This window comes from Plasmodium fragile (assembly GCF_000956335.1).
Source record: "Plasmodium fragile strain nilgiri unplaced genomic scaffold supercont1.63, whole genome shotgun sequence".
Classification (NCBI taxonomy): domain Eukaryota; phylum Apicomplexa; class Aconoidasida; order Haemosporida; family Plasmodiidae; genus Plasmodium; species Plasmodium fragile.
Window position 1 is genome coordinate 113,136 of NW_012192643.1, and position 13,656 is coordinate 126,791.

General features: G+C 40.5%; 3 protein-coding genes across 3 annotated transcripts; 2 read left to right on the forward strand and 1 right to left on the reverse strand.

Annotated features, from left to right (window-relative positions):
• Positions 1–1,997: 1,997 nt before the first annotated feature.
• Positions 1,998–6,635, forward strand: AK88_04452 (uncharacterized protein; the record flags this gene model as incomplete). The annotated part of the gene is made up of 1 exon (XM_012482062.1): positions 1,998–6,635. The coding sequence occupies one exon, from the start codon at positions 1,998–2,000 to the stop codon at positions 6,633–6,635; it is 4,638 nt and encodes a 1,545-aa protein (XP_012337485.1).
• Positions 6,636–8,208: 1,573 nt separating this feature from the next.
• On the forward strand, positions 8,209–11,061 carry AK88_04453 (uncharacterized protein; the record flags this gene model as incomplete). The annotated part of the gene is made up of 11 exons (XM_012482063.1): positions 8,209–8,234; positions 8,340–8,491; positions 8,611–8,659; positions 8,818–8,860; positions 9,024–9,200; positions 9,362–9,392; positions 9,484–9,551; positions 9,786–9,920; positions 10,038–10,104; positions 10,245–10,303; positions 10,906–11,061. The coding sequence occupies 11 exons, from the start codon at positions 8,209–8,211 to the stop codon at positions 11,059–11,061; spliced, it is 963 nt and encodes a 320-aa protein (XP_012337486.1).
• Positions 11,062–11,208: 147 nt separating this feature from the next.
• AK88_04454 (uncharacterized protein) lies at positions 11,209–12,436 on the reverse strand (the record flags this gene model as incomplete). Its single annotated transcript, XM_012482064.1, has 4 exons — positions 11,209–11,406; positions 11,643–11,676; positions 11,948–11,997; positions 12,245–12,436. The coding sequence occupies 4 exons, from the start codon at positions 12,434–12,436 to the stop codon at positions 11,209–11,211; spliced, it is 474 nt and encodes a 157-aa protein (XP_012337487.1).
• Positions 12,437–13,656: the final 1,220 nt, after the last annotated feature.

Consider the following 13,656-nt stretch of genomic DNA (forward strand, 5'->3'; position numbering starts at 1 on the left):
GGTTCTCATTACACGTAGTGATCGTGCTAGCGAACCGAGTAGCTTAGCCCAGTGATTCAAATGTTATGTTCTATTTTTGATCTCACTAAGGTTTTCTCCTCATCCTTTTTTTACGGCTAAAAGTTTTACAAGTGTTGCCTCACTGTGTTGGTTAATACTGATAGGAAGAAATTCGCATACCTTTTAGCCATGTAGAGAAAAATATTAACAAAACAATAATACATTTTATGCGGCTTGGTAGTGTATATATATGTGCGTGTGTATTTTATTCTTTTTTTTTTTTTTTTTTGTTTTGTTCATTTTCACACCTTAACGTTTCTCCAAAATTGTGATTTCTTTTTTTTTTCTCAAGGTTTGGAAAAACGCAAGAGAAAGGGAAGCCCCCCCGAAATGCTAATATATTGAATTCTTTTTTTTTCGTAAGAATGGTAATGTTAAAAATTTGACAATGTTTACCTGTCATGTCCCCATGAACAAGCAAGCGTGTACTACGTATGCATCCGTACGGACGTAACACCTTCGCCTTACATCATCCTGCGCCCTGTTCCATTCAGTTGTGTATACATTCTTCCGCCCACGCATACATAACCCCGCGTATTGGCCGAAGCTATAATAAACCGCACTTTCGAGTAGCACATAATTATGCAAAGGGCAAGGACGTGTTCATGCGATTCACGCGTTTTAAGCTTTTTTCTTTTTTTTTTCACCCTGGCGACAAACAAAAAAATTTAAACTGGGTGAATGGTCACATGGTATGTATAAGTACCTTTTTACATATTTGAAAGGATTTATAGAGAAAGCTAAATGTTTTGTGTAGTGTTATGTACGCATTCACATACGCATTTGCATACTCATACGTGTGCTCACTTCCTCCAATGCGTGTATTTCGCAGAAGTTCATCGCAGATAGTTAATGATCACGAATTATGCTTTCCTTTTTGAATTCAAGTTTTATATGTTCACAATTTATGTTCCTTTCTTTTTTTCCTTTTTTCCCCCTTTTTTTGCATATTATGTGTTATGCTTTTATGTATAAAAGGAAGCCTCATTTTTTTTTTTTTTTTTTTTTTTTTTCCCTCCCAATTTTGTGTCATGCATTTTTGCACACGTAATTTTTAAAAACTTTTGTCTATTTTATTTTTATTTAACGTTAGTTTAATTACATGACGGAATAAAATGAGGATATTGAAAAGCTATAGCTGTATGTGTAATCACTCGTATTTTTTACATTAAGTTATATAGGTGTAAACACACAAAGTGGTGAATTTCCCCTACAAAAGAGTGTGTAAATAAAAAAAGGGAAAAGGGGGATAGCAATGTTTTAATGTTAATGAGAAAAAAGGAATTATTTACATTCAGCGGAGCTTAGAAGACGGATCAGTGGACATACGGGCAAGCTGAGCGGAGGCTAACCTGTGAAAAGGGAAAAAAATACAAGAAAAAAAAAAAAAAAAAAAACAGTTCAATTGGTGTGAAGTTCACAGCAGGTCAGGGCAAGGACACACTGAACGCCATGCCCAGGGGGAGGGAAATTAAAAATTCTGTAACGAGAGAACTCGGGGTAGGTGTACCAAATTGAATGATACATACTTTTACCATTTGGCCCATCAAGACACCGTCGCCGCACGCCCCATGTGTGTGCAGTTTGCTCAAAGGAAACATGAGATCTGGTTAGTAGATATAGACATAAAAACACATAAGTGCGTTTTTCCTTGTTGATGCATTTGTGCCCAGCTCGTTTTGCAGAAGGTGTAACGACCGGAATTGGTAGGATTGTCTGTGTGCACATAGACGAGCGAATTTGTGTGTGTGTGAAGAAAGTGCACCGACGAGGAAAGCGGGTGATAGGTGCAGCGTGAACAGCAAGAAGGGGGGGAGAGTGCGCGAAGCGTAGAAAGGCGTCCAAGGCGCAGTCGCAAACGTGCGTACGCAGACAACTCACTTGCGCATAAACATGCCCCCATACGCGTGTCCATACGCACACGTGCATAAGTTAAAATGACACCTCAGAAAAGCGTACGGTTCGATATAGAATACCATGGAGATGTGTACGATGTGCAAATTGGGAATGTAGACGGAAGGAACAACGTAGGACGTCTTGGGAAAAATTCTGAATCCATTTTAATAATGCCCTCCCACATGAACTGCATCTACTCGTGCAGATGTAATGATTCGCGTGGCGATCGGGACAGAGACAATTTCTGTGAAGGAAAGGAGCATCGCTCCATGTTGCGAATAAGTAAGGAAGGTAAAAGCGATTTGATGAGAAATAACTGTCCGATGAGAAGTGCAGAGCTCTACAAGGTAGATAACAGAAGGTGTAAAAAGGTCATTAGTGAGAAGGGCTTCCCGAGCATCGATGATGATACCAGCGAACGTGTTAGATTCTGCGAGGTGTGCCTCCATGCCGGTACCATTGCAGAATGCAGAACCCCTGGTAAATGTAAAGGCCCAGAGGAATATCTCCATGGAGGACTTCTTACCCGAAAGGGAATGAAGGTACCCACCCACGAGAGTAACTGCCTGGCAAATCAGCAGAGAAGAAGTTGTAGTAGTAATAGTTGCCCAGGAGGAAGTGCCATATTGAAGTACCTGAAAAAAGGGAAAAAAAAGAAGAAAAAGAAAAAAAAAAGGAAAAGAAAGGAAAAGTCAAAGGGAAATATTTCTCTTCCGTTTGGTGGAGCATCCAAAATGGCAACACTTTTGCATAAAAAAAGTGTTCATTTGGGGCATGATAAAAATTTGAACAATGACAATGGGGTAGTTGTCTCCACACGAGAAGAAAAAAATGAAAATGTGATGGGGTTATCAAAGGGGAAGCCTGTCAACAGTTTAGAAGGGGCAATCAGAACCAGGAGCTATGGGAAAGAGAACGCACCCAGGATGAAGCCGCTTCGGAGCTGTAGAGGGCGCAGAAATGTTTTTAGGTCCCATTTAAAGCTACACAGACTGAAATGCCGGAGTATGAAGATAATAGAAAAATTAAAAGACGCGATGATAAAGGAAAATATAGCTTACAACAAGAGAGTGATGACTCTTAACGGGGGTCACGAAAACGGGAGGTCTCTTTCCATCAAGGGAAAGGAACGGGACCCTGATAATAAGGGTGTTAATAATAACGGTGATTGTGATAATAATCGTAGTCATGGAAATGGGGACCGAGCGGAAAGGGGTATCGTTGCCAAGCGAACAAAAGGTACCTGGTTGAAGGAAGAAGATTATTTAGTATACAAATTTAGAAGGATATTAAGGAGGTACGTGAAAAAATATCTTCATAAAAAAATTATAAATTTGAAGAATTTCCGTCAGGCGAAGAGAAACATAGCGAATGAGAAAAAGGTACACACCTTTATCATTCCATCAATGTCTGATCGTAATCATAAAAAAGTTTCTAATTATTGCAGTTATGTAGAAAAATATGTGAGGAAGTTTTTCCATTCCTATTTTGTCACGCTAGTTAATAATTTTTTTAATAATTTCTTTTTTCACTACAAGAGGAAATGTATGAAAAATTACGTTGGTAATTTTGGGACAAGGGGGGAGAAGCTCGATGGTGAAACCGCTACCCATCATCAACCTTTTTATCACTCCAGATTTGTCACTAAGGACGACAATGTGGCATGCAGTAGGGTCATGTGTTCCTCGTGCCTTGACACAAGTATGGAAAATTGCGCTCCCTGCAGTGGGAGAGAAGATACTACCTCGAAGGAGGTACAGAACATGTTGGAGGGGAGAAACTCTTTGCGTGTTTTCTCCCTTCCGAATGTAAATCGCAACCTAAATGAGGGACATGGCAATGCTGAAAAGGATCCCTACTCTAGTTACAGAAACAACTGTTGTAATGGGGAATCTTCTGTTCTGGTGTCTGCGGAGGAGAGTAACCCATCTGGCAGCGTCTTGAATAGGCTGCATGTCGAGCGTTTCCAGAAGGAGAAAAGAGTTCGCGTTAGTTCAAATCCTAAGAGGAGGAACTCTCTGTGTGGGGATTTGAAGCCTGGAGCAGCAAATAACCCGTTGGAGAGGGGTAACAGGGGCGGAGTGCGAACCGAGGGGCGCGTTTGCGGCAGTAACGACTCAAGTGGTAATAGCGGCGAGAGTGGCAGCGGGAATGGCGGGGGGAGTGGAAGTGGGAATAGCGGTGGGAATGGAAGTGGGAATAGCGGTAGGAATGGAAGTGGAAATAGCAGGGACAGTGACAGCGATAACCGAAGTGGGAGCAACGGCGGAGACAGCGGCAGCAAGGATAACGGAGGCAGCAGTGGAAACGACGGTAACAGCGAGGACAACAATGAGGACCACAATAAAGACAATAATTACGACAGTGGAAACGACAGCAGCAACGACAGCGGTAATGACAATGTGAAGGAGAAAGGCACAAAGGGAAACAACCGAGGAGGGAATGCACACCCGGATGAACCAAATGAGAAAAGCGGCGTCATTACACACGATAACGAGCACGAAAATTATTACAAGCTAATTAGAGAAATTGAGTTTTTGGAAAATAATGAAAATGCAAAGGAGAGCAACTGGATGAAGAAAAAGGATTCTATAGGTATAATTCAAGGAGGGGATGAACAGAAGGGAAAGTTGGGTGGAGTTGAGAATAGCGGCATCAAATTAGACTCAGGAGTGATGGAGAAGGAAGAGGATGCGAGCATGAAATTGGAGCGAACTGGGGAAGACAATCAATTATTAAACTTAAATCAAATGATAATTCACACGACCAATTATGTGAGTCAGCCGTTGAAATTGCCTCTTCTACCCGAGATGAGTCACCCGAATTCGTATGCGTCTCTTTCCCCTCGCAACAACACGTGCGGGAGTAGCAGTAGTAGTAGCAGCAGCGGAAGTAGCGGAAGCAGTAGCGGTAACAGCAGCACGAATAGCAGTGGGAGCTGTAATAGCCAGGGAGGAAGCAAAAACAACATGAATCAATTGAATGACCCTGATTTTGAAGAAGCGTGTGATATTAGACTAATGAACACTCCGGAAAATATGAAATTTTCACAGTCTCCTCCAACAAGCTCCCTACATGCGTCGTCCTTACATCTAACCGATGTGAATGAATTAGTTCTTTCTCCGAATCAGCAGATATATACGAATAGCCCATTAAAGTCACCCAACAGCACGCCCTTAACCCCTGCGTCTCCCATTTTTGATTCCAATTATAATGAAGAGAACATGGAAAAGGTGAACTCCAATTATTTCGTTTCCTCCCCATACAGAAATGACATTTTCTCTGAATTCGATATGCTTGGTTCATTTTTTGAATCACTGGATGAATTGGAAAATAAAAGTGACTACACGGAGAGTAGCAGTAATGAGAACTCCAAGTTTAGTCAAGACTTTTCGCTAGATGTGTGTGGTACGAAAAAGGGAGAAAAAAAAGGAAACATACAAAAGGATGAAGTCATTTATAACTTTAAGAGAGACAATTATAAGAAAGTGTTCCATGCATGGTGCAATAAAGGAAAACACGAATTGAATTATGATAATAAAAAGTTCAACTCCATTATGGAGTGGATAAATTATATAGAAGATCTCATGTCCCATGAAGGGCAAAATGACAACAAGGGTGACCAAGAGGAACAGCGACAGCCTCTTCAGGAGCAGCAGATGGAACCAGACTTGGGAGAACAGCTAGAGGAGGAACAGTGTGGTCTCCTTCAGGATATGGAACATGAACTGGAGCACGAAAGGGAGCAGGAAGATATTATCAAAATTGGTATGAGCCCGAGCTTTTTTAACGACGAAAATGTGTACCAGGTGAGTAACAGTGCATTTCACAGTGATGAGTATATTTCCGTGGGGAAAGAAAATGAAGGGGGAAGCGGGGAAGTTGATTACACTGTTAACAGCGGGGTCGACTATCTGGTGAGCAGAGGTGTTGATTACATGGTTAGCAGCATGGCCGATTATGCCGTCAGCGGCGGCGGGGACGACTGTGGTAATGACCAGGAAGAGTATTACAAAGACAGTGGAGATAACTGCACCTTGAAGGAAGAGAACAAGTGTGATAATTTCTTAGCTAAGCAAAATGTAAATGTGATGATGAACACCCCTGAACAGTGCAACAATTCCTTCGTAGCAGATAATTTAAATGCATACCAGGCAAATGAGACAGGAGGAGGAATGAGCAGCCAGCATAGTCACTCTGCTCAACTCTCCTCATCATTAATAAAGCCAAATTATAATGCCAATCCGTGCATCAGTACTTTTCGGGGGGAACTGAATTTGCTGTCCGAGTACAACAACGCGGAGGATAATATCACCTACAGTAATAATGACACCAGGCAGGAGGTAGGAGGCGATTATTTTCTCCCCTCAACGTTGGACGACGCGCAGATTCAGAGCGGCTCCTGTGGTGTGGGCAGCAGTGGCTTTGTGTGGAACAATGGCGCAAGTGGGGCCGAGGGAAACGGTGTAGGGAACATCACCGAAAACGTAGCAAACGCTGTGGATAACCCTGATGGGAAGCAGCACGCCCACGTGCCCCAACCCGTCGTCGCGCAGAACACTTTTATGGGCCCGGACGAAGCGGAAAAGGTTGGGACGCAGAATGAAAAGCACATGGCTGACAGTGGCACGGCTTCGTCAAACTGTGCTGATGTTCAAGATCCATGGATGACTCAGTGAGATGGTGACGTTTTGGCAAAGCGGTTGCTCCTTTGCGTGAATCAGTTTTTCACCCTGTGATGTTGTAGCAATCTTGGGTCCCTTTTGAGGTTGTTTCAAGCAAGTCTTCGCCCCTTTCGTGGTGAATTGAAAAAAATTCACCCAAGCCGTTGCTGTATTATGCTTCCAGCAGCGATATATGGTACACATTTGCTTGCCATTCGTTTCTGCCCATTTTGCTGCACTTGGTGTTATGTTTCCCCAATTCGAACGCATCCCGTGTCGCCACCCCTACAGCGGTTCGTTCGATCTCCCGGTGCGTGTTCACATGTATGCAGTGTGGCTGCTTAACATTACTATGTTAATTATTTAGGGAGTTATGTGAGTGCATATTGCATCGCACGTTTTTTTACCACGCCTTTTATCGCTCGCTTTTTATGACACCTTTTTTTTTTTTTTTTATGTCTCTCAAGCATACGTTTCACCACACCAGTGTTGCTGAGCCGTATATGCGTCTACACCCCCTTTTGCGTATGCCTCCAATGAGAAAAGTCCACGCTTTTTTTGCATTTCACCTTTTATTTGAAATGTTATAAGTTTATCAATTAGCACATTTAAAATAATTAACACATTTGAATTTGTAATTAAAATTTGCGTTGCTTTATTCTTTTTTTTTTTTTTTTTTTTTTTTTCTTTCCTTTTATATATTTTTCCTTTTTTTGTGTTCCCTTTGCAAATTTTAAAACAGAAATAAACTTGAGTAAAGAGAAAAAAAACAAAAAATAAAAAAAGCATGAGTCTAATTTTTTAAAAAAGAAAAGACAGCAATGGGATGTTTTTGCATTATTGCCTATTGTGTTAAGAGGACGGTAGGTGGATACATGGATAAGTTTTTTTCCACCCTGAGATGATATTTTCACTGGTGAGGGTGTCACCCCTCTGGAGTTTGCATTATCCTGTATTTTTGCTATCGTTAGCCGAGAAGGGGAAGTCGTTGCGTCTGTATTGTACGTACACCTCAAAACGTGGAACATGTTACCTGTACAAAATGAATAGGCGCATCGCTTATTCCTCTGGGGTGTTTTTTTTTTTTTTTTTTTTGTTTGTGAGCGAATGCTGCTCTTGAAGGACGGTGTAAATGCGAGAGCGCCTTAATGAAGGAATTTTTTTGAGGAAGTCTACAAGACTTGTTTTTTTTCCGTCCCCCGGAATGAGAAAATGTGTGCTGGTGCATAGGTATACATAGGGATATTGTTGCACCTGTTTCGTCTCGATATATGCGCAGGTACGCTTGCAGTCCTTATTTTAACATTAATTCGATGCATTTTTTTTTATTATTGTCCTGTTGTTGCGTTTTTGATCCCTACATTGGAAGGTGCCTTTGAACTCGTTATTTGATTTAAGTGCCCTTGTGCATGCGTTTGTTTGCGCGGGTGGGACATTTGCTCCCGTCTGGAGCGAGTTAGGGGGGCAAGTGAAGTGAAAGCTGAGCAGAGGCGGTAGAGCGGCAGCTATCTCTCATCTACAGCGGCAGAAGAACCGGTCTCGGCATCGCGCACACTGCCCACACACGTTTTCCCCGAATGAAGCACAAATGAAGAACCAGGAAAATTTACACAGGTAGGTGCTACTTTACTCTCCCCCGAAAAATGTTCAACCAAGTGAACCTACAGGGTGAAACCCCCCGCCATCATCCCATCGAAGCGAACATTCTCTTCATCGCAGAAAATGCAAAGACCAAGCTGAGGCCCAATTGGAAGAGTTTAGAAAAGAAGCTTATAGTGTGATTGAGCATAAAGACAAAATTATAAAAATGTTGTGTGCAATTCTGGAGGTACAAGGGATAACAACCCTAAATATAAAGAAGTTCATATCTGGTAGGAGCAACTGATTTTTTCAAAATGAGCGAATTGCGCACGGTGCTGCGTCTGTTGTGCGTTTCGTGCGTAATGTATGCGATTCATCCATGGGGGGGAATTTGCAATGTTCATGACAGGCCCGAATTATTCCAAGGAGAAACCCCACTGCGAAAATGATGAGAATGAGTAAGGAGAAATGACAACATGGTGAAGTTGCGAAGTGGTTGATTAGAAGTGAACACAAAATAAAACTGCCATGGGGAACATTCCTCCCCCTAACGATATAAGAGACATTGCGGTTATGTAGACAGAGAAAATCAAAATATAAAATTTCCCCCACGTAGGTTAAACTCTCATAACAGGGGGACATCCTCAAGAAAGAGAAGAGTAGGCAAAGAGGGAAGGCGACGAATGCGGAGAAAAAGTCTACATGGACTGTGTGATGCATTTGAAGCTTGTACGCTCGGATTGTCGTCTTATTCTTCTTTGAAAAACGAAACGTGTTTTTTCCCTTCTGCTCTTTTCTTTTTTTTTTTTTTTTTATTAACAGTTAATAAAAATTCCTCACCTTCGGAGCGTTAAGAAGAAGAAAGAGTTGAACTTATTTTCTTCACCGCATGATGTAAATGAAGAAGGAGAATACGAGGAAAAATGCTCAGATTCTTGTTTAAGTTCCGATAGGGAATCCCTAAACGAGACACACTCGGACAACCCCACGACGGAAAATGTAACACAATTTGTACACAAATGATAATTTTGTCTTTTATATTTATTACCCCTTTGTGTGTGTGAAGTGTGGCACACTTGCTCCCACATACGTACACAACATTATGCATATTTCTTTTTTTTTTTTTTTTCACTGTCCTTCTGCACTTGTACCCCATTAAGATGACAACGAGGGATTTATCAGGGATTAAAGGTAGCTCTCACTGTTTTTTCCTTTTTTAACCATACTTTGTTTCCTCATTTGATGTAGTTATTTTATTTATTTTTTTTCTTTTCCCTTTTAGCTGATATACACGAGGACATGATACCCAGCGATAGTGAAAGGGAGTCAAGTGGGAAAAATAGCACAGGGGTGAGTGAGGGGATGAGACACCCACATTGTGTCAAATGTGGAGAGTAGAAAAGGGAGCCTTTTGCACAGTTTCGTTAAAGCACTTATGTTTGCATAGAGCAACAATCCACAACGGATTAAAGAACAACACAGGATCAACACAACTCACTGGCCTCCCTGCTGATGATGTCCCGGTCTACTTGTAATTGTGCACATGTGTATACTTTTCCCTTTCCCCTCGCGAACCACATGAAGGCACAGGAATCATTCCGAAACAATGACTCCAATTTAGAGTCCACGTGTAAATCGAATTTTCAAAAGGATGTCCAGGGATCCAGGTCCAAACTGGTTGCAAAAATGAATGACACAATTGGAGGCGAGTGTCAACTGGTAGGTCTACCTTAGGGGTGTCTCCATGTGCCTTGCGAAACCTCCGTCTGGCAAGGTATCGGGTAATCATATAAGTACTTCTACACCTTTGCATGCATCTACATGTACACCCTTCAGTGCCTAATGCCCAGAACGGAATCGCTCCACGGGAACGTGCCGCCTACCATTTATAAGCTGAGTTGTGGTAAACAGAAGTTTTTCACTTGGCACATCCATACTGTGCAAAAAAATTTATTCGCTGGTATAATTGTGTACCTAAGTATTAGCTCAATTAGCTTAATTGGCTTATTTATTTATTTATTTATTTTTTTTTTCCTTTTTAAGAGCACGTTTTTCATTTGATGTGTATCTACGAAACGGTGATACGAAGAGAATGCAGAAAGGTAAGTTGGAGAGAAAAAAATGTTTAAAGGAAACAGGAAAAACTAGTTTGATAAAGTGCGCCGGGACATACAAATTCACACACAAACAAACACACGAACATACATGTCCGAGCGCACCGCTTAAGTCTACACATGCGTCAGCGGCTTTCAAAACACGAGAAAAAAAAAGAAAAAAAAAAAGGAAAAAAAAGGATAAAATAATTTCAAACGGTTTTCAAAGCTTAAATGTGCAAACGCATTAAAAAAAAAAAAAAAAAAAAAAAAAACTTAATTAGGGAATGAAAAAATTGCAAAATGGAAAAACTGCCAGTGGCAAGGAAATTGCCAGATTAGTTCATCACGTAATATGCATGTTTTAATAAATCAAAAGAAGTGCATAAAATGAGCAAAAACGCAATCCATTATTTAAGGACACGAACACTGCGCATTTTTCAAATCCCGTGAAAAAGAATATAACGCGCTGTGCTCCCGTCGGCGCACGAATACATACAAATAGGCGCCTGTGTCAGCGAGTCCCTACTCGCTATTCTCCACACCATAGTGCGCACGTGTACATTTATAAAAGAACTCGTGGTGTGTGAACCGATTCTTTCCCCCCGCAGACGTGCTGCATTTGTCACAGTGAAATCAGCGAATACGATAAAAACGAAATCATGACGAAGGCGAAACGCGAAAAAAAAGATAATGAAAAAAAAAATAAACTCATGTTAAAGGTTATGAAGTTGCAAGCTGATAACCAAGCGCAGGCTGAAAAGTGATAGGGGCACACAAAAAAGGGAAGTGGAGAAAAAGAAAAATGGAAAAAAGGGATGAATCAAAAGTGTTATATATGTCCAATGCGGTTATTCCAAAAGCTCCGTTAATTCCTTCAATATAGCACGATGACTCAGGGGGGAGGGGGGCCTTCACAAATGTTTTCTTATGAGAGACACCAATTCGTTACTCGAGACAAAGTGATCTTTCCTCGCGACTATTGCCTTATTTTTCATGATGATAATTGTAGGTAGGGACTTCACGGCGAATTTTCTGGCCATCGCATCGTTCTGATCTATGTCCGCCTTCAAAATGTATATGCGCTTGCCGTAGTACTTTTCCAGTTTTTCCTGCGAGCGAGAGGTGTAGTTTTCGTGAATAGATAGGGTTCACGTGGACGTTACATATAGGTGTGATGTGCATGTAACGCGAATTTTCTGTTTCCATGGCGCACAAAATTCTACATGTGCTCCGCAAACTACTTGCACTTAGTGTGATATCTTTTTTTTTTTTTTTTTTTTTTTTCCCCCGTTTGAGCTTAAAGAAACGAACGAGGCCATTTGTAACTTTTTCTTTTGTTTAATACCATTTCGGCTCCTTGCATTTTACAAGCGTGGCACCTGTGTGAATTGGGAGGGGGAAAAAATGAAAAGAGAGTGGGCGTGCAAAAAAAAAAAAAAAAAAAAATAAATAAATAAATAAATAAATAAATAAATAAATAAATAAATAAATAAATAAATAAATAAATAAGCGTGCAGGGGAACAAAGGGCACTATTGGATGGGCGTTGTCATACGCCCACATGCAGTAGTACGCGACAACAACATGCACAAATACAGATGTATATACATGCGCATCGTGATGCAAGCATGCACAACGCTCTTTGCTTTACCATTTTGCGAAGAAGTACAAAATGAAAACCGTATTCTTTATATTAACTCCCTGCAAAAAAGGTAAACGTATAGGGGCCATTGAATCATATGTACTTTTGTATATCCCCCACTGCAGTGGTGTATGGATGCAGATAGCTGCATGTGCTTCACAGAAAGGGAAGCGTGCACGTGAATTAAGAAGGGGAGTATCCGTGAAATGAATCATAGAAGTGTTGGCAAAGAGCAGGATGCCCTATTTTGCAGTGTGCTGCGCTATGGGCATGGAACCCCTTTCTGAATTGCTGGTCCTTTCTTACATTTACGTAGCTCCCTCCGCCTTGTTGTAATCTGGAGGTTTTGTTGTACATGCGTAAAAAGTACTTGTCGAATTTGTTCAGTGGAGTTAGGGGACTGTCACCCTGTTGGGCGGGAATATCCTTCGTGCTCGTTACATCGTGATAGGAGAGGAGCCCCAACAAAAGGAAAAATAAAAAAGTTAAGAACTTCATCGTGGATTGGTACGTAGTCTGTTTTAGCAGGAAAAAAAACTTCGAGTTATATATACATACATATATATAAAAAAAAAAAACAAAAAAAAAAAGCTTAAAACAAGCTTAAAAAAAGCTTAAAAAAAAGCTTAAAAAAAAGCTTAAAAAAAGCTTAAAAAAAAGCTTAAAAAAAGCTTAAAAAAAAGCTTAAAAAAAGCTTAAAAAAAGCTTACAAAAAAAAAAAAAAAAAAAACGAATTAATTATAACTAAATGAGAGTTGCTTCTTCCACAAGTGGAAAGGGGGGAAATTATAATTCTACCATTTTTTTTGCAAACATTTTAAATTTAATCACTCCGGTACGGCAAGCACAAAATCGTGCTTAACGCATTTATATCATAGTATTATATTTTTATTTTGATATACACTTGTGCAGCGTACATAGCACAATGTATAGGCTAGCCATCCGCGGTGCTTCGACTCTGCTCGCACGGGTTTCGTAAAATTTAATAACTCAACGATGTAAAAAACACAACAAAAAAAAAAAAAAAAGCCTCTTACCAAATTAAAAAAAATCATGACGCTGTAGTAAAAATCCTCTCATAGAACATACGTATATAATTTTGCTCCTATTTTTTTTCTTACATAAACAAAAAATGTACTGTACATTTTTAAAAGGCACACTTGCATTCGCAAAAAGTTGACGCTTATTACGATTGAAAAAGTTATAATATATACACGCGCGGTACACTGTAACGCTGTGAAATGTTACACGTACTGTAGGCGCTGGATGTGGCGTATACTGCATAAGTACTTAAATTACGCGGTGACAAAATGCTGTACTTGTATTTACCCGTAAATGTATATATACATTTTTAAATGTACAATTGAAGTTGTTAGGAGCAACTATATGCAAAGAAGAAGGAGGAAAATTTCTTCAGTGGATGCAGGAGAAAATTAATATATTAACATATCCGCGCAAAGGTTAGAAACAATCAACAGCGTCAATTTGTGAGGGGTGACGTTCGCCCATCTGGGTGGAACCTTTACACGCGGCTGTTATAAAACGACCTTTCGCTTTATGTGTGAGGGGAAGTATGACACGGAAAAAAAAATGCATCCATATCTGTGTATATGTAAAAGCAGATGCGTGTTAATATGTTCTGAGGAGTGACCACCATATCTGACACACCGTAGTGTATGTTTAATGAGGTGCAAACAGCATTTATTATACTGCCACTT